General features: G+C 35.0%; 2 protein-coding genes across 18 annotated transcripts; both read left to right on the forward strand.

Moving 5' to 3' along the window:
• The first annotated feature begins 1040 nt into the window (after positions 1–1040).
• Positions 1041–9609, forward strand: LOC109106131 (transcription elongation factor A protein 3-like). 15 transcript variants are annotated; one of them, XM_042772831.1, is made up of 23 exons: positions 1041–1286; positions 1989–2051; positions 2369–2474; positions 2563–2671; positions 2875–3039; positions 3126–3222; positions 4048–4136; positions 4729–4812; positions 4930–5037; positions 5141–5233; positions 5504–5593; positions 5739–5849; positions 5958–6011; positions 6276–6335; positions 6485–6550; positions 6632–6703; positions 6843–6902; positions 7191–7351; positions 7461–7517; positions 7629–7783; positions 8344–8490; positions 8866–8937; positions 9048–9609. In XM_042772831.1, exons 1-23 carry the CDS (start codon positions 1218–1220, stop codon positions 9054–9056), a joined length of 2097 nt encoding a protein of 698 aa, XP_042628765.1. In that variant the 5' UTR covers positions 1041–1217; the 3' UTR covers positions 9057–9609. The 15 variants fall into 15 exon arrangements, with proteins under 15 accessions (XP_042628765.1, XP_018975018.2, XP_042628766.1 ...); XM_019119473.2 differs by lacking the exons at positions 2875–3039; positions 3126–3222 and having other exon boundaries at positions 1042–1286; positions 2563–2672; XM_042772832.1 differs by lacking the exons at positions 5141–5233; positions 5504–5593 and having other exon boundaries at positions 1042–1286.
• Positions 9610–16848: 7239 nt separating this feature from the next.
• Positions 16849–24437, forward strand: LOC109106139 (delta-type opioid receptor-like). Of its 3 annotated transcripts, none has more exons than XM_042772848.1 (4): positions 17325–17463; positions 19460–21084; positions 21168–21523; positions 22241–24437. In XM_042772848.1, the coding sequence occupies exons 3-4, from the start codon at positions 21178–21180 to the stop codon at positions 22768–22770; spliced, it is 876 nt and encodes a 291-aa protein (XP_042628782.1). In that variant the 5' UTR covers positions 17325–17463; positions 19460–21084; positions 21168–21177; the 3' UTR covers positions 22771–24437. The 3 variants fall into 3 exon arrangements, with proteins under 3 accessions (XP_042628780.1, XP_042628782.1, XP_042628783.1); XM_042772849.1 differs by having other exon boundaries at positions 17347–17463; positions 20988–21084; XM_042772846.1 differs by lacking the exon at positions 19460–21084 and having other exon boundaries at positions 16849–17463.
• Positions 24438–26233: the final 1796 nt, after the last annotated feature.

Below are 26233 nucleotides of genomic sequence, written 5' to 3' on the forward strand. Positions count from 1 at the left end.
TCTCAAACATGCTTTGCACATTTGAGTGAATAACAATAAAACCTCCAGGCCCCACGTCACAATGTTCCTACAGAAAGAGTGTGATGAAAAGTGTAGGAGGGTTCATAAAAATCCAATATCACCCTCCCACAAAATGCAAAATAAAGCCAAATTGTGCATTTTAAAAGAATATTCTGGGTTAATGTCTATGAAAACTTTCTATATTACCACAGGAAATATAAAATGTCAATTCGTCAAAAACGGATGTTGACAGCCTCTTTAACTGTATAGAAAAAAGATGCAGTGAAAGTGAATGGGTACCAAGACTATCAGTACCCAGTATTTGGCCAAGCATCTCGTTTTGTGTTCCACAGAAGAAATAAAGTCATGAGACGACATGAGGGTGAGTAAAATATATATTAATATCTGGGTGAACTTTTTTTTGGTTTAAAATAATATTTTTTATGTATTTTGAGTCCACTGCAGTGCTTTCCCACAGCACGATATTGATATTATATAACACCGTGCTGCCATCTGCTGCTCAAATCATGTAACACCTGTTGAGTGTGTGTGTGTGTGTGTGTGTGTGTGTGTGTGTGTGTGTGTGTGTGTGTGTGTGTGTGTGTGTGTGTGTGTGTGTGTGTGTGTGTGTGTGTGTGTGGTAAACCAAATGCCCCAAAACTCTTTATTTTTTACACGCTGTCTAGCTGATGCTTCGACTTAATAACGGGAAAAATGATTATGCTTGCAAATGTCCAGACAAATTAGAGTTGTGAAAGATCGAGCTACTCCATAAAAAATAAATACCATTCAGTAAACATACAAATAACAGACTACAAGAATGCTAAAATAGCAACATGTAACGTCTTTTTCATAAAGCGTTACCACGCACAATGTGTCCCCATTAGGAAATGATGCTTATAAACGTGTCTAAGCTAACAGATCCAATTTACAAAGTTCATAGCATGTCTGCTGCAAATTTCTTTCTTAAAAAAACACACAACTTTTATCGCCCTGGCATCGTCTATATTTAGGAGTTGTCGTAAATCCAGATGGATTGATTGACAGCTCCGACTGTCCCGAAGGCCCCGCCCCCTCGGCTCAACTGACCGTGCAGGAGCAACTTATGCGTGGGAACAAAACTTAGTACATTTAACGTTAGCTGAATTAAGATTTATGTGACATAACGTATTATAAACACATCACCTTTTCACTTAAAGCACATTAATGCGCACATAATGACGCGAGAGGAGGACCTGTTGCGGATTGCTAAAAAACTAGACAAGATGGTGTCTAGAAATAACATGGTGAGATCCTAATTTTGACGCAACGCTTTACGCTGTTTGTTTGTGCGATCTCTGTGCATGCTGCTAATGAGTAACTCATTTAACCTTTTTTGCATGTGTTTTTAGGCTGTTTTAATAATATTTCATTCAGATACAAGCGTGCACAAGCGTTGTTTAATTTTGTTTGTAAAAGTGTGAGAGACCATAATGTGTGTGTAATAGGACTACAGAGACCCATTTGTAACAACAGGTGTTGGCTGAGGATTGCGCAGATTTACTTTAGATTTATTCAGGGCAGCGACAAGAACGAGGACGAAAGTGTGTTCAGTATAGACAGTTTTGTTGACAGCTTTTGTTAATTCTTAACCGCATGTATGTATTGTAGTAAATGGCACAAGGTCGTGAAGACGGCTTGTGTTTTGGCCGACACATACTTTCACGCGCACGGGGCCCGGGCACAGAATTTAAAGGGATAGTTCACACAAAACTGAAAATGAAAAGCAATAATTTACTCACCCTGATGTTGTTCCAGTATGTCTTCGTACTTGCTTTTTTGGAACACAAATGCAAAAATGCCTGAAATTTTGCAGCAGTGACATTGAGTTATTATAATATAAAAATAAATAAAAGAAACATTAAATTATATTAATACAAATACAATTATTATGTAATTAAATATTTGAAAAAATACTAACAGAATGATCTATCCCCCTGTCTGTGTAGGACGGAGCTCTAGATCTTCTGAGAGAATTGAAAGATTTCAACATGACACTGAAGCTGCTTCAGGTATGTCTGCTGGAGCAGTTGTATTGACAAACTTTATTGATTCCTTTAGGGAATTATAGCTGTATCACAAACAGCAATCATTATGGACTGTGCAAAAAAAAAAAAAATCCATATCAGAATAATATGGAGAGATTTATAATTTAAGTTAAATTTGAAATGTAATAGAGATTTTTTAAAAAGACTTGCAAAGAATATAAAAGATATGACACATCATATAGATTACATAAATGCAGCTGCTCTTGTTAGCATCACAGTAGGTGGTTATCTGATATCTCATGGTTTTGTTTGTCTAACGTTTAAGATTTACTTTGTTCCAGGATACAAGAATTGGCATGTCTGTCAACGGAATAAGAAAACATTGCTCAGATGAGGATGTTGTCAACTTGGCAAAGATCCTTATCAAAAACTGGAAGAAGCTTTTGGGTAGGGGTCATGTTGTAAAGAAATAACAAATAAGGTCTGGCTTAAAATGTAATGTTTTTATGCATTTATGCCTTTATGTCTTTGTCAGAATCAGCTCAAAACCAAACGTCTGAGAGGTCGAATGAGGTGAAGAATGGCAGTCATCCAAGCAAGACATCAGGGTCACCCAACAGGACCTCGCCTGAGAGAGAGTCCAGGTATGTTTGCTGATAACAGGGTAAAACATGGAAGTATTCCAGACACAGCTTATGTACAGTGTAACTGAATGCTTTGGGAAACTCTTCCTTTAAACATACCATCGGGTGACCTATTTTTTATGCTAACATTAATTTTTGCAAAAGAGGATGTGAGTAAAGAGTTGTTGTTTGCGTAATGAAGTATAACCTGTTTATCTCGTCAGTCCACAAAGGTCAGCAACGGAAATTAAACCAGACATAAACTTTAACAAGAAACTCAATGAAAAACACAGAAGACAGAAAACCGATGCAGAGCTCAGGAGTGAAAAACGAGAAAGTGAGCAGAAAAAAGAGAAACAAACTATTAACAATAAAAAGGAGCGAGAGAGGTGAGAAGGCCGGTGCTGTATAAAGCCCCTCTATCCCTGCAAAACTCTGCCTTTAGATTGAGGAGTGTTATGTGCATTCTGTCTAGGAGAGATGCACTGAACAGCGATCGTCTTCCTTCCCCTATGACGCATTCATCTCCACCCCCCAAGTGTTCACCGCCTGGGGAAGTGAAGAGGGAGAGGTTAGGGCTTGTGCATGTGACTGTGGTTAGGAGGAAGCACTTATACCACATAACAAAACATGCAGCCATTTCTGATTATGCACTTTTTCTGCAACTGTGTGGTTCTTCTGTTGGTGGAATTTAAGAATTGGCTTTTAATTCATGTCCAGCAGGATGTTCAGTTAAACTGAAATTAAACAGGTAGTGGAATTTACAAATTAAAAAATCAACATAGTCACCCAGCAGAGAAATTTCATTGGTTACACAGCAAAACAAAAGTGCATCATTCATTTTCACTAATTATGTTTTTTTTTATTTTTCACTAAAATACACATCTACGCTAACTGATTAGACATTCACTAGAGTTCAGAAATTTGGGCTGAGTAAGATTTTTTTTTTAATGTTTTGAATAAAATGTTCAAAAGAACAGTGTTTATTTGAAATATATTTTTGTAACATTATAAATGAATTAATATAAATTATAAATTAATAAATTTAATTAATTTAATGCATCCTTTCTGATTAAAACTATTTATTTCTTTAAAAAAAATTCTTACTGACCCCAAAGTTTGAAAGGTAGTGTATTTCTTTAAACCTATAGCTAAATACTTGAAACATTACACTACACATGTATTTCTATCTTCCTTAGATTCAAATTTGAATTGCAGTTCTGCATCATGTTTGCTACATCAATTTAAATTCAGGAATTAACTTTAAAAAAGTTGTTCTCAGATCTGAATGGTGCATGACCCTGGTGCCATGGTTTGTTTTGCTGCTCTAGTTGTCCAGCGTACAAGTGGAAACAGTAATGTAAGATGATTTTTTTTTTTTTTTTTTTTTTTTTTAAAAAGATGCTCCTGTTGATTTTTTCCCTCCTGCTTCAATCAATTCCCACCCTCCTCTAAGACGCTCATCGATAGATGCAAGGAAAGAGAGGTCAGAGCGTTTTGCATATATACTGTATACATGTGTCAGTTAAAAACATGTCATTGAAGTGCAAATAGTTTTGTTTTCTGATGTAGTCTATTGGTTTTATTGCATATTACCTACAGTGGTAGTTAATATAGCAACAGAAACAGTTCAGCAGTTTGGTTCAGTAAAAAAAAAAAAATTTTTTAGTTAATGCTTTTATTCAGTACATTAAATTGAGAAAAAATGGCAGTACAATTATTATATTTTATAATCCTGAATAAAAATGATCACAGATTAACATATTAAGCAGCAAATCTGTTTTCAACATTTATAGTAATGAAAAACATGAGCACCAAATCAGCATATTAGAATGATTTCTGAATGATCATGTGACACTGAAGACCTGAAGAGAGTAATGATGCTGACAATTCACGTTTGTCATCACAAGATTAAATGTCATTTTAAAATTATATTAAAATGATCAAATAAATGCAGCCTTGATGAGCGTAAGAGACTTCTTTCATAAACATTAACATATCTTTCCAACAGCAAACTTTTAACAGTAGTGTATATCAAGTTTAAATGCTGAATTCGGATGTTTGTATCTCTTGTACAGAAAACACACTCAGGGTTCTTTACAGTCTCCTCCTCTTCAGGCTCATCCTCATAAACGTCCCTTCATAGATGGAAAGAAAGAAAGGTTGGACATTGTGCTAGAAGTGCATGCACCGTGTGACGTGAAAACATTTGCATTTATATTAGGAATCTCCTTCATGTTGAATCAACATTTCAATGAGACTTGCTTATTTTCATTCAGGAGAGATGCACCTTATCCTCTTTTTCCTCTTCATCATCACCCTCATCCTCCACTTCCTCCTCCTCCTATTCCTATCCCTAAGCGTTCATCAGACATGAAGAAAGAAAGGTCAGGGATTGCACTCAAGAATGTGTTAAGAATCTGTGTTGTTTATAATAACTGAAGTCATTAGCTAACATAGGGAGTCACCACCAAATATCTATCTTCACAGGAAAGATCATCCTGAAACTTTACCACCTCCTCCTCCTATTCTTTCTTCTTCTCCTCCTCCCAAACGTCTGTCAATAGAAGAGCCCAAAGAAAGGTCTGAGCACCTTAGAGTTCAAGATCGTTGACCTCTTTTATGATAAAGAGTGTTTGTCAGTGAATAGAAAAGCACAGTATAATAATTTATTATTGCTGTAGTTTTGTTTTTGTTTGGCAAAATAGCAGTTATTGCTCTAAATTATTCAGCATTCAATTGATAGAAAATTATAAATGATCATTTTTAGTTCACTAGATGATCTAGTATCATAATATGTGCTTCAAGTTTCTCTTTGTAATGCCACATTTAAATTGTATATTTGTTGCCTAGGGCAAAAAAAGCACCTGATCCGAATGCCCCTCTTCCTCCTTTACCTTTTCATCTACATCCTCCTCAGAAACGCGAGATGAAGAAAGAGAGGTCAGGGCTTGGTGTGTTGTCTTTTTGAGTAAAGAAAGTACTGCCAATCTTTCAGTCCCTGCAGCATCATTTTTGCGTAACACTGTGTTCTAACCGTGCACAATGTTCCTCGTCACATAAATAATCAGTGACTTTCTTTGCTTAGAAAAGAAACTGAACCCGGTGCTCCTCTCCCTCCTGCTCCTCTCCATCTTCAGCCTCCTACACCTACAAAACATCCCTCATTAGACACAAAGAAAGACAAAGAGAAAGAAAGGTTAGGGTCAGGCAAACTGAAAAGCATGTTGATATTAAAAGCTGTGCATCTGTGTTTATACTTAATTACTTCATCATCTGAAAAATAACTAAAGCTGTTTCACTTTAGGAAAGACACATCAGACCCAAAGCGACAGACCTCTGAACACAATGAGAAAAATAGGTCAGAAGCATGATGAGTACTAACCCTTGGAAAAGGCCATTGTTGAGTGAAATTAAACTTGAAGTTGCAGGGTTACATCTAAACTAAACTGTTGATGTTATGGATTTAAAGAGATAGTCCACCCAAAATTGGGATATTGACATCATTTACTCACCTTCACATTATTCCAAACCTGTATGACTTACTTTCTTAATTTGAGTTAGTCTTTGTGGTGATAATAATTGGTCACCATTCCATAGCACTGAGACAATGCTTCTTTTTCAGAAAAGACACAAGAGACAGTAAACCACTCAAAAGGCCATCAATGAAGATCAAGATTGGGAGGTTCAAATAAATGTTTTGCAACAGAGTGAAGGCAGCAGAAGTGCATGCATCATTTCCATTGTGGCAATTTGCAAGAATCATGGTTTCTTTGTGTTCATTAAAACAATGCAAATAGTCACCTTTATTCCCAATTCTACTTTTATTTCTAGAAAAGACTCCACAGATTCCAAAAATCTCCATTCTAGAAAGCTCAGCCTGGATGGACGGAGAGACAGGTCTGCTCATGCATCACTCATTATTAAAAATGCTGAAAAGATGTGTGACATTTACAGGCATTTGTGTTTTACTCACTGCAGTAAGGACTCTACCGATTCGAAGTCAAGCCTTCACCTTTTGAAACGACAATCAAGTGAACTTAAATTGGAGAGGTAACCTGTGATTGTAATGCAGCTAATTTTGTAATGCAACAGTAAATTATTTTAACTTGCTGTTCTTTTTACAAAAATGCATCTCATTCATGTTCGCCGCAGGATGTTTACTATAAACTCTCATGTCTCATTTCTCCAGGAGAGATTCTACTAACTCGAGGTCTGGCAGCTCACCTCAGGCCAAGAAATCTAGTGAAAGGCAAGAACTAAAATTACAGTAGGCTCATTTAGATGTGACCAGCATCATGCCATGTGGCTTTATTATTTTTCAGGGAGTTCTCTGACAGTGGTGGCATTATGTTTTCACTCTTTTTTCTCACTTTTCACTCCACCAGACTGTAAATCTGGGCATAAATCTGCACAACAGTCATGTAGTCTAATCCAGCTTCAAGTTTAAATGAAATACAATTCTCATTTCCTGCTTTGGTTTAACTGAAAGCCAATTGTCACATGGACATTTAGACTTCTTCCTGTATTCCCCATACAGCAAGAGTAAACAAGAGACCCCAAGGACGCCCACAACACCCACAAGCCCCCTTTCCCCATCATTGAGCTCTGGTCTGGGTCCTTTATCTCCTCACCTGCAAACTGGAGATTCCGTCAGGGACAAATGCATCGAAATGCTGGCTGCTGCTCTACATACAGATGGTACACAAAACAATGACAAACACTTCACACCCACACAGACATGCTGACATATATTGTTTTGATGCTCATTGTTGCGCAGATGATACTCACAACATGCTTTTCCTCCTAGATGACTACAAAGACTATGGAGCAAACTGTGAGGGCATGGCAGCAGAAATTGAGGATCATATCCTTAGGAAACATATGTGTTGACTAAGTCAAACTAAGTGCAGAATCCTCTTGAAAATATTGTTTAATGATTGCAAGGTGATGTCCTTAACTGTCTTCCTCTGGCTACATATCTACCAGGAGATAAAAGCCACAGACATGAAATACAAGAACAGAGTTCGCAGCCGCATAAGTAATCTCAAAGATCCCAAAAATCCCAATCTGCGTAAAAATGTCTTAGCTGGAGCCATCGATTTGAGTCGCATCGCTGTCATGACTGCTGAGGTGAACTGCACATTTTGGACCTCTTAATTTAATTTAATTGAAAAAAAATGATGCATTAGTCAGAAAAAAAAAAGCGTTTGTCTTGTTTTCCAGTAAAAATATCCAGACTTCCTTAAAAAAATGGTGAAATATAATAATAATAATTATAAAATGTAAATATGTTTTTTAATTTTTTATATATATATATATATATATATATATATATATATATATATATATATATATATATATATATATATATATATATATATATATATATATTTTTTTTTTTTTTTTTTTATGAATTTAATGGATTCTTGAAAGTATTCATTTTACCTGCCCTCAAATTTTTATCTTAATTAGGCATTTGCCCTAAATGTTATGTTTATGCTTAAAACAATATAAACAGTGTTTTAGATTTTTTTATACAAATGTTTGTTTGTTAAATGTGCAATGTTGCAGAAGTTAGCCATTGAAATTAAGTGTTGTCAAAGAGATATTTTGCATTCAGAAAGATGATATATCTGAAGTCAATATATAATCTACTGTTTATAAATAACAGTGTGCTCTTGCTGTTTTAGGAGATGGCTAGTGATGAGCTGAAACAGTTGAGGAACGTGTTGACCCAGGAGGCCATCCGAGAACATCAAATGGCAAAGACTGGAGGAACCACCACTGACCTGCTGCAGTGTGGCAAGTGCAGGAAGAAAAACTGCACCTACAACCAGGTACATCAATGAAACTTATCTTAGGATTATTGGCTTTATATATTTATAGTGCATAAGAACGTAGTAGAATGAGTAATCATAGTCTGAGTAATGCACCCTTAAAAAAGGTTTTTCAGGTTGTCCCTTTTGAGAACCTTAGAAATCGAGAGTCTTCTTGAGCAGATTTTACAAAGAGCCCGCTTGAACCATTAAATGAGCCTGTGGTCATTTAAAGAAAATTCTTATTAAAAAGTTCCTCTGTAATAAGAACTCTGTCTTATTGAAGGAAAATGAAATGTGCTTATGAACTAACACCTGCTTCCATTTTTGCCTGTCATTGTTTCTTTCATTAATTGTGAAAATAAATATATATATACATTTTTTGTATGTTCACAGGTGCAAACCCGCAGTGCTGATGAACCAATGACCACCTTTGTGCTCTGCAATGAATGTGGTAATCGCTGGAAGGTCAGGAAATTATGTTTTAGCTTATGTATTTGCTATGTACGGTATTTATAAAAAAAAAAATCACTGTACAATAGAACAATGTAAGTAACACAAGTGTCTTTTTTTTCTAGTTCTGCTAACCTGAAACAAGAACTCCAAGAACAATGACCATGTAGGATTCCTCCTCTTTTTTTTATTTTATTTGGAAGATAAAGTAATATAATGTTCTATTCTACCAGGAAATGGCCCTAAATTTATAATATGTAAATTAAATCTTTAACTTTTACAGAGGAACACAGCATTGCAAAGAATGTGTTCTGTTTATTAATAATTGAAGTGAAAATTCATTACCTAGGAAATGTAAATCTGTTTAAATTGTACGCTTTTATACTGTTTTTAAAATGGCAGAATTAATTTTTTTACTTGATTAATCAGTTTATTATACAGAATCGCATTGGAATCAGATGTTAAAAAACAAAGAATGAAATTTACATTTAAAAAAAGAAAAATGTAATTTATGAAGAGAATCCTGATCTATCTCAGATGTAGCAGCTATATATTACAACACAAATATTTCTTTTAAATGGATGTATTTTTATTTTTTAATAACGATGATAAAATAAAATAAAATATTGTAGAGAGAAAAAAAGCAAAAACTTGGTTTACTTCAAATAATAAATGTAATATTGCTTTGAATAAATTGTTATATGGTTTTTTTTGTAGTAGTATTTTTGCATAAAGGCATAGGACCATTCAGGCACAACCATTGTTGTCCAAAGCTCATCAAATATGCTTGGCCTCTGTTCAGTGAAAGCAGAAAATCCCACACATGTAGACGGCACACATTCTCTCTCACACACACACACACCTGCACACAAATAAACACATTTTTAAGAGATGCAGAACTGCAGTACTGATTGATTCAACAGCCCCACATCATGCTGTGAAATTCTCAAAAATACAGAGCGAGTAACTATTCAATTAAATTATCCAACTTTATTATGCTGTAGACAGTTATACTGCCTACGTATGTAAATTAAATACAAGTAAACAACATACATTTATGATGGAATCCATTGTCACAATTGCTCACATTATTTCTAAAACATGCTATATTTTGAAACATAAATTAAAATCCCTTATTAATAATTTACAATAGAAATAAATTATTGTTGTACCCTGTGACTCACATAAATGAAGACTAATAGAGTTTGAGCGAGAGCCATTTTTCCTCGTCTATACTAGTGGGAAGTTTATTTCATTATTATGTCAAAGTCTGCCCCATGTGTTGTTATTCATGGGCATTTCCTACTGACGCATTTCTAGCTGAGCTAATGATGCCCCGTAACTATATTTTGGGTTTAATAAGTACCCTGGTCTCTGCTATCCTCAATGTTTGAAATTAGATGAGTAAGTCTGTGTGAAATTATCCCTTTTAGCACTGAATATTCACTCAAGTTTCATTACTCAGTTTACTAGGGTGCCCACTCATTACAAGCAAATGGAATTAAAGGTTGTTAATGGATGTTCCAATTTTGACAGCATTTCCTGTGGTAAAAAAGGAAATGCCACTGAGAGGACGGCATGAAGCAGTGGATAACTATGCCAGCGCTGTGCGGTGTTCAGCTTCTCAGAAAACACAAGTTATTTCTCTCAGGCTTGTGGAGATAATTGGATGCCTTGCAGGTAAGAAAGCACCTCAGTCATTTTGATGCTTAGATTGAGTAGAGTTATATTACGGCTTTGGCATATGAATACAAAAACAGATCAAGGTAAGACTAAAATATGCAAATTGACAAATTGACACCTCATGTGTGCACAGAAAAACTGGTGTAGGATTTACTTTGATACAATTTGCTCTTATTGAATTTCACAAAAACTTAAGTAACACACTGACTTAAAATTTTGAAGTAGAAAATATAGTTTTGAAGTATAGAAATAGTTTTATAAAACAATCTTTTTGCTTTCAAGAAAAATTTTTTACGGTGCAAGACGATTCCTTTTTTTCCCATACACGTTTTTTTCTGTCCAAAGTTCACAACAAAGACTCAGTGATGTAGTGATAATAACCTAATAATAATTAAAAATATAATACTGTAATATTGGTCTTCACCTTGTTACTAGGCAGATTGTTTTTGTACATTACAATGAACTGTAATGAGCTTTAATATAAGAGCTAAAAAGTTAAAAAAATAAATAAGATTAAAACCAATATGTGCACATATTTATATATTTTTTGAGAAGCTGCGTAATAAGCGGGACTGACAGTCATTACACAGTAAAGAAAAAAAATCCTGTTGTTTTTACAGAATAAAACTGGGAGATTTAGTTGCCAGATTAATTATGTAGAAATTAGTAAAATGTAAATAACTTAACAGAACAGCCCATAAAGTTTACATTTTAAACTTTTTAGAACTTGTAATTAAAGAAAGAAAAAAATTAAACCAGTAAATCCAACAGCTCTTTTCTGATGAATTAGCAAAATCATGCCACTCTTGATGGTTAAACATACTGACAACCACCATAAAAACACAGATAGTAAAGAGAAAAACACCTTGAATCAAAGTTCATCACAAGTGGAGTAGCTCCACTAGCTGAGGTAATTACTAATATATAGAAAGTACACAGCACCATATACACAAATACAAAACACCATCATGGTAACACACATGACATTAAACATTAAATCTATTAAATTTTTAATGTAATAGATTAAATTCTGAAATCTATGCAGTAGAATACTGCTGTCGTGGACTTGGAAATATTTGTTACAAAGTTTATCAGTTCTTGCACCTTTGTGGCAATGTGATAAAACACAAACACACACACACACACACACACAAAAGCCCAAAAATCCCCACAAGCACACACACACACACACAACCAATCCTAGCTAACCCCCTTGCTGAGGATAAAGTGAGTCAGCTGTTCCCATGACAACTACATTTCACTGAGAGAATCCATTAGGACCTCTTGGATAATTTTTACAGAGGTATCAAAGGACTGAGGCTCATACTATCAAACATCTAATGTGTTCCATTAGACTTTAACCATCATGACTTTAGAAGGTTGATGATTGCTCTTAGTGCCCACTCATCTTTATAAAATATTAAAACCTGATTTGCTGAATCCTCCCTATAAAGATGGTTCCCTAGATACATCTAAGATCGAAAATAAGTACATTTGTTCTATTCAAAATCAGTTAAGGAATTTAATTACTATAAATCATTGGTACAAACTGTGACTGTGAAGGCATAAACTATGACCAGACTGGAGTCGGACAGGAGAGAGATGACGAGATCTCAAGTGTGATGATGAAAGGCAGTTAAATACAAAACAGATGTTCTGAATTTAGTCCTATTTGAGGATGAAATAATTAAATTGTAAGTTGCACCTGGAAGACATGATGATGCTCATAGCCACCACATTTCTGATGAATGAGTTGCCAGGCAATCAAGAACATAACTGACCTACTCTCAGGCCTCTTTTCATCCTTAAAATTTCATGGCATGAAAAGCATTAAAGAAATATCAACATGCCTTTATGGAGGCACTTTAATGTCCTACAGAAGGGCGCCTGCGCTTTTATGACTATAAGACGATTGTGATTGTATGACTAAACTATGAGTCACGATTGTTTTGCAGACATGTGCAAAAGAGACAAACAAAGAGAAGCACCACACCCCCTTTCTCGCTGAATAGAGAAATACCTCACAGCTAAGAATATCTTTCTGAAATAAATATTGCTAGATCCATCTATATAAGTTATATAACAGCAAAAAAATATACAGTTGCTGTAACGCTCAAAGATAATGAAGCATTCAGAAGTTTTGATGCTGTTATCATCACAAAGCTATTTTCTGCTTCACCAAATGCTATATTCCTTTCTGACTGTTTAGGACCCGCTTGGAAAAATTGTAGTTTTTGGTGCTAAATTGAAATTGTTGAGTTTCACTCCTGTTTATCAGAACAATAAACTCTAGGCAATGAAAGATAGTAGCTCACCACAGATGTTATGATGAAATGCAAGCTTAGAGTGATGAATACAAAATGCCTTGGAACTATTAAAGGAAGGGGAGTCTGTTTTTTATTGAAAACAGATCCAAATCCACAAGTAATCCACATGACCATCAATTGTAAAGTGTTTTAACTTCAAACCCATCTTATGGCCAAAATAGGAGTCCATAATCCATAATAACATTGTCCTCTCACATCAAAATCCACCAACGTATTTGTTTTGAACCGTTTTCACTTGTAAACGGTGCTTGATCTGTGCATATTTCTCTAATGATTCAGATGAACCTGAATCAATGGTTTGAAGTTAAAAACATCTTGATGATACAAATACGCAGCTTCTCACAAGATGTTGACTGATGGATGGTTTTGTGGATTACTTGAGGATTATTGTGATTTTTATTCATTCTGACGGCACCCATTCACTGCAGAGGATCCACTGATCGGGAAATGATGTGATGCTAAATTGCTCTAAATCTGTTCCAATAAAAAACAAACTCGTCTACATGATGTATGTCCTGAGAAAAATTTCAGCAAAATGTCATTTTGGGTGAACTATTCTTTTAAGAAAATTCTATTCTCACGGCAGTGTGTTTTTTCAAGACAAAGATATTATATTCTGTAAGTTTTGTATAGGCCTATATTTTACCGCTCTTTGAAATCCTGTGAAAAAGCAGGGCGAGTGAGTGTATTTCTACAGCAGAAGCTCACCCCTGGTGTGAGAGACTGGATGGTCAGATCTCGATGAAAATGAGAGGTCATAGAGAGATTTATCAGTCTCAAAGTGTTGATGCCAGAAGATCTGTTCCAATATGTGGGCAGAAGGCTAGTTAGTCCCCACTGGCCAGTCACCCCGATCTAATCCACCACCCTTTCCAAAAAAAATAAAAAATAGAGAGAGAACCATCACACTAAATATATAGAAAACTGAAACTCAGCGTATATATGCTACGGTACGCACTGTTTTTTCTTCCCTTGTTTATCGGTAAACTAAATCAAATATATTTCAAGAATTTATTCCTTGTATGTATATATGTTTTTTTCACATCTAGGTGGAAAATTTTTAAATTTGTACTACTGTCTGTTCAAAATAAATGAAAAGAAACCGAGCATAGTAGATTTGTTTATGTTTTTTTCCTGTTGTACCGAAATCGTATCAAACCGTGACCCCCGAACCGTGAGATCTGTGTACCGTTCCACACCTATATATAATATATTTTCTATATATATATATATATATATATATATATATATATATATATATATATATATATATATATATATATATATATATATTCTATGGAAATTTAATTTAGAAATTGTATAATGGACAGAGTGGAGAGTCCATGATGCAAATAAAAACTGAAACAGCAAAACTGGGAGTACATATTACATACATATTTTTTGACGTGCATTGCAGCCTTGTAAACTATAATTGCAATAAGAATGCCTTTTAGCCACGGATGTTGTTATTGGGAAAAAACGATGTCATTCACTCACTAAAGGGAACAATTAGGTGGGGGCTTAATATTTGCTGGCTATGGTTAAAAAAAAAATTCCTTGTTTCCTTAATGTTTTTAAATGAACATTTCCAGTACATAGCAGAAATGTTTCACTCTAGGACGAGTTTCACTTTAGCCTGAGTTTATCAGAATTTATCCGTTTTGCTAATGATAAGATGCAGAAACACTGATTAGATGTTAATGGCATTCATGGCTTGTTTTGTCCTTCACATTAATAATAATTAAGCAAACCCACTGTCTTATCATGCCCTGATCCTTGGGCAAACTGGGGCGTCGTAACAATCTTCGTAACAATTCATAAATTATATTTGTAAAAAAGCTTATATTACTGCATTGTTGAATGAAATACATAGTGTTTACTTATTATTCAATATTTGATGTTCTGTCTGATTTAATGAGGCCTTTTAAGAAAGAATAATGAATCAGATAATTCACATCAAGTGCTAATCTACATAAGACCACTTAAACTTACCTGGCATTCATACCAGTGATAAATATAGCTATAAGATTTGCGTACATTTATTATAAAGCTGTGTAAAAAGCTGGGCTGTGGTTGTTTTGATAATCTTTTGGTTTTTGATCTAGTGTTAAACCATAAGAGACAGTGTTATATTGAAAATAAGACTTGCATTTTAATTGTTTCTTTGCACAATCATGGTGGCACACAATGGCAGGTTGTGTGATATTTTTTCCTGGCAAGGTTTTTATGGCATAGTGAACAGTCAGAAGATCAATAAATATTTCTTATTCTTTTGTCAACAATTTTAAATATAATTTTAAAACTAAAAAGGCTCAGGATTTTATTTCGCCAACATTCAGACTTTTTTTTTTTTTTTTTAATGGCATATGGTCAGTTTACTCACAACTAAAGGACGCGCTTTGGCTTATGGTTAGATGGTTTAATGGGTGCATCTGGCTCTTAGACTTGTCAGACTTAAGCAGACTTCAGTCTGTTAGTGGCCAAGCTCAGCATCTGGTCTCTGTCAAACCTGCCATAATCACACATACAGGTATAATTAGTTAGTTAAATCGAAAAAAGAAGGCTGTGTGCTTTATATTGTCTTGAAAAACTTGTACTGAGAACTTCCAGGAATATTTTGAGCAGAAATTGAATGGTCGATGTGAGTTAATGATCCAATCTCTCTCATCAAGGCATATTTATAAAGCCATCTGTAACAACAGATGCTCTCTCAGTTTAGATTTCTACTGGCCAGCTAAAATGGTGACCTATGGGGCATTAAGCAAAACAGCCTGAGTCCAGATCAGAGCTTGTGGTTGCTCTGAAATTCACTGTCTAACAACCATAATATGGCGTCTTTCATTTATAAATGTCACGCGAATGTAATTTCAGTCTCACTGAAAGTTGCCAGGACATGCTCATATGCCACTCAGAAACAGAATAATTCACTCCAATCTTACAACACATTTTGTCGTCTTAAATCAGGGTAGATTGCTGTGTTAAATCAATGCAGATTGTTTAAACATAAAAAATCTTTTAACAGGCTTCAAAAAATCATCTTGTTTCCTGAGTGATACAAAGCTTATACAAAAGGTAACTTTAATATTTATCCCATGAATTTTGGATAAAAAGTACGTTACAACAGCATAGAGCCATTAGAGTCATCAGAAAGGATAGTGTCAAGCACCTGAATTTGATTCTCCTCTATTATATAATTTAATTTCTTATGAGGAATGTGCCTTGGTACAGTGATGTAGACAGAAATTATTGAACATAGACGTACTGTAGATAAAGAATGCAAACCTACTACAAGTTGAATGAACTCAATAATATGTCTTAGCGGTACCAAAACAACATGCAGTAACAGCTTGCTACTGTGACTTAAATACAAAGCCTCCAGAAGGTGTCCTGTTTTCCAGAAAATTAAGCCAAGAGCAATGCCTGACAAAACAACAGTCTTGACAAATCTGTCAGTTCAAAGCAGCGAGGTCAAGAATTTAGAAACCCCAAATGCAAAAGCAGCAAAGATTAAGTATGGGTCATTTACATTAGTATTCATAATGTTGGCAATTTGCAACATCACTGATTTATGTGTGTTTTGGTAATTTTCTCTTTTAGGCTGGTGATAAAACCTACAGCAGTGTGGTTCTGGAGAAATTACCAGACAGACAGATAGATCAGACAGACAGATAAATCAGCAAGGTTGTTCCCTTACGAAAATTAACCATGGTTTTACTACAAATAAAACTAATAAATCAATAGCTAAACCATGGTAACCGCAAATCAACTCTGGTTTTGCTACACTAACCATGGTATTTGTGGTAAAACTGTGTTTATACAAATGGTAATCAATAAGCTGTAATAAAACCACATTTACATTTGGTTTTATTATTTATGGTTACATTTGGTTTTATTATTTATGGTTACATTTTCGTTAGTGTTTACCTGAACTAGGCTATGTAGACATGGAATGAAAAATATAACAAACGCACTATAGCATGGCTATACACGTTTACAGTAGTAGGCTATGTGTGACACTTCTGAGTGCGGACGCAGCAGCTGATATTCCGTTGTACTTCGGGAGAAAGTACGAGTGCATGCACAGCAACACGCGCAGTTGGAAGTCGACCGCACTCCCGAGAAGAGGAGAGGAGAGGAGAAAAGGAGGGCTGCGTAAAGTGAGCAGTGTTAATGTCCTTGCAGCTGCTGTTCTTTATCTTTCTCTATCTTACGTTTTAGATATAGCCTACGTTTATAATCTTTCCGTTTTACTTATTTAGAAGGCTTTTGGCATTATACAGGGGAAGCGCATAATGGAGCCTCCAACAATGACTGTTAGTGATTTTTCCGAGCGGTATCCTTTAATTTTACAAAACTTAAGCTTTATGGAGGAACCAGCTGGACTTCTGTCCAACTCCAGCGAAGGCAGCGAGCCGAAGGCGGTGAGAGGCAGCGCTGCGGTCGCTATCGCTGTGTGCATCACCGCGCTGTACTCCGTCATCTGCGTGGTGGGACTGTTTGGAAATATTCTGGTTATGTACGGTGTGGTCAGGTAAGAGAAATTGTTTATTCAGTGAATATGTACTTTACCACACTTTGACATTAATAAGCACAGATAAGCCACTTTGCCCTAACTTTGCTGGTTTACTGTAATAAGTGCACAAAGTCTAAAGAGAAAAATACAAGCATGCAAATATGCATATTAGGTATAATTAAACCCCCCTGAAATATAACCTGTATGTTTTTACAGAGAAATGTGGTGGACATGGAGAGTTTTGTTTGGAATCTGAGCAAGTGGTGGAAGATGAAAGACAGGGCTGAGGGCTGAAATTATGTCACTCACAGTCACAGATATGCCATTATATCACAGCTATATTTTTTTTAGGAAGAAAAAACAACACACAAAGCACAAACAATTCAAAGCTCAGTTGTGAAAACTGATCATCTGATTTCATGTCCTTTTCCTGCACCTTACAGTGCCTGGGTAGTAGCTGAAATCTGGATTGTCTAATCACATTAAAAAAATTAACAATTGTAGGCTAATTAGTTTATATTACTTTTTAAAATACTCATAATCAGATCACAGTTACTTTTTTATTGATTATATGATCAAATAATATTTAAAAATGGCAGAAAATTATTCAGAATTTATTGATCCTCCCTATTGTTCCGTTTATCTTTCTTTTTTATATAAGCCTATTGCTTATATATGTTATATATATGAAAGTCCTCAAGTTTTGTGAAATTGCACACAGACCAGCCACTAGTCAGGTGGCTGTAATTACACAATTGAAACCACTGAGAGTCCTTACAGCATAAACAAATAAAATACTTTTACGAATTAATTATTAGCTTTTCATCAGTTTACAAACTCCCTGCTGTTCCTCACAAATCAGAGCTTGGGCCAGCCTTGATGTCATTTATGTTGTTGATAACAAAGAATGGAATACATTTTCTTTCTCTTTCCATTTTATGTCAGTATGGAACAATATTATTCTATTCAAATTAATGTGATAAATGAGTTAAGTCAAAAGCAATTTATATTTAATTAGATTATATTAATTAAAACGTGTAATGAAATAGACTACATTACTTACTGCAATTTTCTCAATTCTCATGTCATTTTAATTCAGTAACTGACTCCAATTTGTAATCTTCCCAGCACTATGTATATAGAAAGAAAGAGTTCCTTATATTGAGGTTCTATACTTAACTCCACAAAGCCAAAAGGTTTCTTATAAAAAGAAAACGCATTTGCCACAAAAGGCTTCATTAGGGTAAAAATCATGTTAATATCAAATATGTAATGTGATAAAACAAAAACCAAATTTCTAATGAATGTTTTGATGTCATGGTTAGAACTCTGTAAAGGTTCTAACACTGTAAAAAATGAAAAGATACTTAAAGCATCATTTGGGGCTGCCCAGAAAACCATTGTAGAACCTCTAAAAACCCTTTCTAAATGTTCTGTAAGGATTAAAAAAAAAAACAGAACCCATAAGTTCCTGCAAGAACCCTGTTAAAAGTTCCTCCACAAACTCAACCAAAGCTTATAAATCATCCTGTACAAAACCCTTCAGGTGTTCCAAATATGAAATGAGCATTAAAACGCTGTAAAAAATGAAAAGAACTTCAAGCACAAGTAATACACAGTTCAAGTATAATCAGTCCCAGGAAAATGATGTTATCAGGCTCATAGATAATTATTCATAATAAAATAAAGTGCTTTGTTTATGTTAGGTTGCATACATTTAAAATAAAGTATGAAAGTGTACATATGCAGTTCACAGCTTTAGAAAAATGTGAGTATTTTGCCTATTTAGGCAAAAGGAAATAGAAGGGAACAGAAATTCAAAACCAAAAAGACCTGCAGTCTTTGGTATGTCCTTCAGAGGGTTCTGATCACAGAACTATTACAATTCAGCTAGAGCACATCTTTCTAATCTATTCACAACACATGTCTTCAGGAGTGCAAAGCCACTGCCTAAGAGACACAGTCTGAATGGGCTAATCATATTCACAATGTCTGGATTGCTTGTCTTTCACAGAAGCCTTTCCCCATTTAGAGACCTAAAAAAAAACTAGCAGAAGAGAATATTAAAGTGTATCAGCCACTACAGCCTGGAAGGCAGAAACTGTACAACAGAAAGTCTGATGTGAAAAGAACTCATTAATAACTAAAATATATAATAATAAGAAATATTAAAAGTTTTAATTGTAGAAAGAGAACTTGATATAAATGCCTTTTAGACTGCAACAACATCAGAGTTTTCTCCTTATTTTAATCCTTTAGTTGTCATGCTGTAAAAAAGACTTCCTTGTTTTCCAGTAGAAATACCTGAATTAGTGTGAAACATGATTCATGGCAGATCTAAATAAGAGTACAACTGGATAAAACATAGCAAACCAGTATTTCCCTATGAATGAGGGACTAGTGTAAAATTAGAGATGCAAACGTGAGTCATTGATATACAACAAAACATGTTATGCACTCTGTACAAAAGACTTTATGGAACTTATAATAATGGATTTATTCATCTAACCACATGTATAGCCATGTACAAAGAGAGGAATAATCTGTAGTCACTAATGGATGCGCTGTTTTCTCTCTTCTTCTCTGTGAGACTTCAAATGTCAAGTCCTCAAAAGAGCTCGCAGTGTGTGGGCGCCAGACAAATCTCAAAGAGAGGATAATCAGTGGATTACAATTTATGCCATTGGTGTTGGGCTTTTCTTAAGTAGCTGTGGTTGCATCCTTTCAAAGGATACCCCATCATTCATCAGCCCACTACTAATTTGAAAATAAAAAGAGAAAATTATGAGCTGATTATTGTATGAAATAGCGAGACTCTTGAGACACCTTCATTTAATGAAAACATGTTGTTAGCACCTGCTGTTAGATGTTTTAACTTCACTTTATCACCATTTCTGCATTGACAGCCATTATTACCAAATCATCTATTATATTTTTTTACTTAATAATAATAATAATATTTCTGTGCAAGAAAAATAATTATTGTTAAAAAAGTGGCTCAAAAATCTTTACTAGTAGCTTAAAAATAAACACAGTAAGAGTTATCTGAAAAAAATACTATATTGTGAAAATAGTATATTTTGTAAAAAATTTGTTTTTAATGGAAAACAGTACAAATAGGATAACAAACCAAGTTCTGCAAAAAAAAAAAAAAAAATTTTTTTTTTTATAATGTTTTTATCACATCACCAGAATATAAAAAATAATGAATGTGCCAATGCATTACATAATTTTCATATGTTAACATTTTAATTCTTGAAAAAAAAGTTGTTTACAGTGTGGAAAGGGTGTTAAAATGAGAATCAGAATCAGAAAGAGATTTATTTCCAGGTATGATAACAACATACGAGGAATTTGTTTTGGTGCCAAAAGCTTCCACAGCACAAACAGAATGACAGTGACAAGACGAAGATAATAAAATGAATAAAAATAGGAAATAACAATATACAAAAAATAATTTAAAAGAGCACATATGGTTCTTTTTTCCCCCATTTTATGAGTTGATCATCATGTTAATCATATCTGATATTTATAATGAAAAGGGAAAAGCAGAGAAGAACCTCAAATCATGCACAATCAGTGCATCCCATTCATCTGCATCTGAATTCATCAATGTTCACATCGTCACTGCAAACCCAGGTGAAGCGGATCAACATTAGAAAATTATGAATTGCTTATCTCGCTGAATCTCTTATACTGACTTTTACTCTTTTTTTCTTCAGGTATACAAAGATGAAGACAGCTACCAACATTTACATCTTTAACCTGGCTTTGGCCGATGCGTTAGCCACCAGTACTTTACCCTTCCAGAGTGCCAAATACCTCATGAGCACCTGGCCATTCGGGGAGCTCTTGTGTAAATTAGTCATTGCTATTGACTACTACAACATGTTTACCAGTATTTTCACTCTAACAATGATGAGTGTAGACCGTTACATTGCCGTGTGCCATCCAGTGAGATCCCTAGACTTCCGCACACCCGTCAAAGCAAAGATCATCAACATCTGCATATGGATTCTCTCCTCAGCTGTCGGCTTCCCAGTCATGGTTATGGCCATTACTAGAGTGACAGACACAGGTGAGGACAAAATGAGTGGAAAAAAGCACAAGTATTTCAGCTTATATTGTTTTACGTATCTGATTCAATTCGACTGCACGAATTAATGTAATATAACTTTTTTTTTAGCTCAATTAACTAGATGTTAATATTGAGTTATATTTTAGATAATAGTTAAAAACAAAACCAGAGAAACACACAATGTTTATTTCCTGGATGAATCGTTATTTTTGAACAAATCGGTTAAATGAATAATTCAGTGACTCGCTCAGTAGGACAGTCCCTTGTCTTGAGTCCTGAATGAATTGGTTTTTTTTTAAAGAAGGTTGATTGACATAACAACATTTGGTTTGAAACTTCCTTGACGACATTATGTTCTATATAGTAGTATGGATCAAATTTGGACATACTACATTTATCATGTTGTCATTATCATATGATCTATCAGCATCAGTTGTCTCGCTTCTCTGCTATTCACAAATCCTCTCCAGAGTCCTCATAGTAAAATGCCCATCAAATGCACACTTCAGATTTTCACATACTGGTCTATGAATTTGGACATACTACTTGTCTTACAATTTTGCCGTAGGCATGCAGGAAGTCACTTGTCGTCACCTTGGGTAAAGATATATATTGTTCAGACTAATATATTTGAGGACTGAAAATAATTGTTTAAAAAAAGTCATTTAATTAGAACTGATCACCTTCTTATCTTCTTTTTACATATATTCTCCACAGGCAAAACCGTCTGCATGTTGAAATTCCCAGACCCAGACTGGTACTGGGATACTGTGACCAAAATCTGTGTTTTCATTTTCGCCTTTGTGGTTCCTGTATTGGTCATCACTATCTGTTACGGCCTGATGATCCTTCGCCTCAAGAGTGTGCGCTTGCTGTCCGGCTCCAAAGAGAAAGACAGGAACCTCCGGCGCATCACCCGCATGGTATTGGTGGTGGTGGCAGCCTTCATCATCTGCTGGACCCCCATCCATATCTTCATCATCATCAAAACCATGGTGAAGATTGACCAGAAGAATCTGCTTGTGGTCGCTTGCTGGCATCTGTGTATTGCTCTGGGCTACATGAACAGCAGCCTCAACCCAGTCCTGTATGCATTTCTGGATGAAAACTTCAAGAGGTGCTTCAGAGAATTCTGCTTGCCCTTTCGTTCCCGCATGGAGCAGATCAGCTTTTTCAGAGCCTGTAGCGCCACGAGAGAGCCCATCTTGGTGTGTGCCAAGTCTGAATCGATGAAACAGCCCATCTGACTAGACCTGGAACAGAAGCCTTCTGATACACAACCAAGGACACAGAAAGATCTGCAGTCTGATGTCACCCTGCTCTCCACCACTGAGTTTTAAGCTGTCCATATTGTAAATACAACTTGACAACAAGCCCATATACTGAAGGCAAAATGCCATGTTGTGGGTTCATTAGTCAGTTTTTTCTACCTTCCTTAATTTCACTGCGTGGGAAAGCGAAGGATGGCTCTAAAATTATCTGCAAAATGTTTTCCTAAGTAAGGAAACAATTTCATTTGGACCATCAAGATTGTAATCATGCTTTGGGAAAGACATCAACGATGTGGCCTTGAATGGTCAACAGGAAATTTACATTCATTAGTGGTATGTGAGCCATCAAAGTGGATTCCCATAATCAGACTTTTAAATGAAAGTGAACGCATTTTCCTGGGAATTTGTAACTGAAATACAAGTGTCCAAACAATGTACTAAATACACAAATTCAGTTTCTCAAACAACAAAATAAGCTGTAAGATTCCCTCAATCTTGTTTCACTGAACAATGAAAATGTACAGAGGTCTTTTTTTCACTCTATAAAACAGGATTTTATTAAACCTGAGGATAAAGCTATATGGAGGAAGACAGAGGTGTTGGATACAGAGAATGGACCAAAATTTTATCTCAAGGTCTGCAGTATAGATTTGCACGGATGACAAGTTTACTTCCCTCAGGAAGGCTTTTAAAACACACTTACATAAACTCTTGACATATTATTCATTTCATGGTGCTTGTTAAAGGTGTCATTTTGTAAATTTGTGCTACTAATGAAGGTGTTTGATGACCCTTTGACTATGAAGTATACAGTGTTCATACTAAGGGCATACAATATGTATAGAGGTGCTCTGAGACTATCACAGACGTGCTTTTAGATATTTTGATCTTAGTTCTTTGTAATGAAGTATTTAGTGCAAGCATTCTTGCATTTCATTGCCATTAGCGCAGAATGGCAGTTTTTTGACCTTCAAATTCCGAAGCTAAAGTAACGTTTAATGAATCATTTTGTAATATTAGCGTTTGATTCTAAATGTCAGCTGTGTTGTAAGAGAGAGTTTAGTTTCTTGAGCCGTTGTATTATGTATTAGCAGTGAGTATTGCTTTGCTGTAGAACCTGTATGTACTTTTGTGCAACTGTTGCATATTTCCTCATGATTCTATTTTTAATGGATGCATGGCAATAAGACAAAGTACACAACGTGTTTATATTGTGGAAGAAAAAAATATTAAAATTGTTCTGTAGATTGCATGGATGTTGGCAAAAAAATAACCTTTATCTAAAAAGTGTTCACTACCCACATGATAAATGAGACTTCTAAGTTAAACATTCATCATCTCTTGAAGATATACATTCTTCATCTTATATATTGAAATAAGTAAGTCTGTCAGCTGTTTTAAAGATATTTATTTTAATTTTTTGGGTAAAAATATAACACAAAAGCCTTAAAAATATAGAAATAAAAAACTACTATGCTAATTTTCTGTAGGTACTTGTAAAGGTTGGAGACTCAAGCACTGTTACATAATCTCTTCAGCAGACAACCTATTATGAAATATACTGGATAAGTGCTTTTGAATCAGGATTAAAATAAAGAGGCTGTTGTATATTGACTGTTGTATAAAGAAAAAACCTCCTGATATATAGTCTTTTGTATTTTTGCTGACTTTTGTTGTCTTTCTAGTCATATGAAACAAAATGTCATTTTACCCATTCCAGTGTGCCTATCAGAGTAATGTTTTGTTTCCAGTATCTAAAAATTACAAACATTAGAGACATTCGGTTAAAAATGTATTATCAGTGAATAATTAAGTCACCATCTACTACTGTTTTATGGAAAAACAATATGGTAAAAATCTATTCATCATACCCAGACTCAAACTTAAAGCAACTGGATGTAGTTTTTTTTTTTTCTTTTAATTAGTTTCAAAATCACTTTGATGGGACACTAACTTTTAAAAAGATGAATGGCTTCAGTTTTTTCCCCACTGGTTATGAAATTCCACAAAAATGAAAGTGCCATATTTACGACATTGAATTGCACCCCCTTAACTGTATGGGGCTTCAAAATTCACAAAACTTTTTCGATTTAACTTTTTTTCATTGTATTTTTATTATTTGATTTGGTCAAATTAAATAATTAGCCTATACTTTTAATTGCATTTTTCAAAAACTGGGCATAAAATAGGTCCTAAAAAATCTTGTATGCTGATTGTCAACCACAGGAAGTCAGACTAAGAGTGGAACGATGCTGATAATAAGTCCAAGCAAGTTTGTTTTCGCAGCAAAATAGAAAAGAGGGATCCTGTGGCTTTCCACATGCTGGAGGAGCAGAAGCAGTCCACCTGTTATATTTGAAAACAGCACCCTGACATTTAAAGCAATGGTGTATACAGTATACCTTGTGCCATAATAGATAATGGACTCTGGAAATGGCTATGGAAGGATACAGAGTCTCAATCAGCCAGCAGAGACAAATACAGAATTAGATAAGCAAATGGCATTAATAATGAGTATCATCATTATGGGCAGCAAATGTTGTTTATGTGCTTCCTTGTGATTGTGGTTTGGAGTGTCAGTTACATAATGGCATAAACAGCGGATCAGAGAGCAGCGCTGTTTAGCGGGTGGAGGGAAGCATCACGAGGCACAATAATGACAAGAGACACAGCATGTCGGCTAGATTGATCAGGAGGATCACACAAAATTGCACTCAACCCCATTCGGAGTCCTTATGAGACGCGTATACAAGCTGCGGCCTAAATCAGAAAGTCAGTGTGGATTTTACACTGAACTCACATTCTTATACGCAATACATTTCGCAGGTTATGTTAAACATGTTCACAGGGTAAAATGCTAAAATCAAAAACGGGGTAATGCTTAAGAACCTCTTCAGTTTGATTTTTTTTTTATTTATTACTATATTTATTTTTATTTGACTGTTAATGGTCACACACAAACAATATACATATGTATAAATATTAAACACATTATATATTTGTTATATCATGCTCTAAGCTTAGCAGTTCCCATATAATTTATCTCAGGGGAATATGATGAAATCATACCCATTTCCAGTAAGACCAATCTAAGCAATCTAGGGTCTGCTCTGTTCAGTTTCCATGGTGACGTGTGGTTGTTAACCCATCAAGATGAGATGCTATACAATACCAACTGGTCTAATGGTTAAAGGCATGCTGATATTATAAACATACAATGCAAATTTCAGGCCTGAAAGAACAGAAAACATACCTAACTCCAATCACTACAGGCGTGCCAGTTTTCGGTTATGAAAACTGAAGCGCTTTCTTATGTCAAGTTTTATTAGTTATGGTGCACTCTATATTTTTAAATAAAAAAGAAAAGAAAAAATTATGATGAACCGTCATCTTGGTACCAACGTGACATTCAGTTGCCCAGTGTTTCAAACAAAAAATG

Source organism: Cyprinus carpio, chromosome A16 (assembly GCF_018340385.1).
Source record: "Cyprinus carpio isolate SPL01 chromosome A16, ASM1834038v1, whole genome shotgun sequence".
NCBI lineage: Eukaryota > Metazoa > Chordata > Actinopteri > Cypriniformes > Cyprinidae > Cyprinus > Cyprinus carpio.

Bases quoted from the DNA above. Each gene is read 5' to 3' on its own strand.
- LOC109106131 (XM_042772831.1), top strand. From the start codon at position 1,218: ATGACGCGAGAGGAGGACCTGTTGCGGATTGCTAAAAAACTAGACAAG. The intron at 2,052-2,368 runs GTATGTCTGCTG...ACTTTGTTCCAG, and splicing joins TGACACTGAAGCTGCTTCAG to GATACAAGAATTGGCATGTC. The intron at 6,704-6,842 runs GTAACCTGTGAT...TCATTTCTCCAG, and splicing joins AGTGAACTTAAATTGGAGAG to GAGAGATTCTACTAACTCGA.
- LOC109106139 (XM_042772846.1), top strand. From the start codon at position 17,225: ATGGAGCCTCCAACAATGACTGTTAGTGATTTTTCCGAGCGGTATCCT. The intron at 17,464-21,167 runs GTAAGAGAAATT...TTTTTTCTTCAG, and splicing joins GTTATGTACGGTGTGGTCAG to GTATACAAAGATGAAGACAG. The intron at 21,524-22,240 runs GTGAGGACAAAA...TATTCTCCACAG, and splicing joins TACTAGAGTGACAGACACAG to GCAAAACCGTCTGCATGTTG.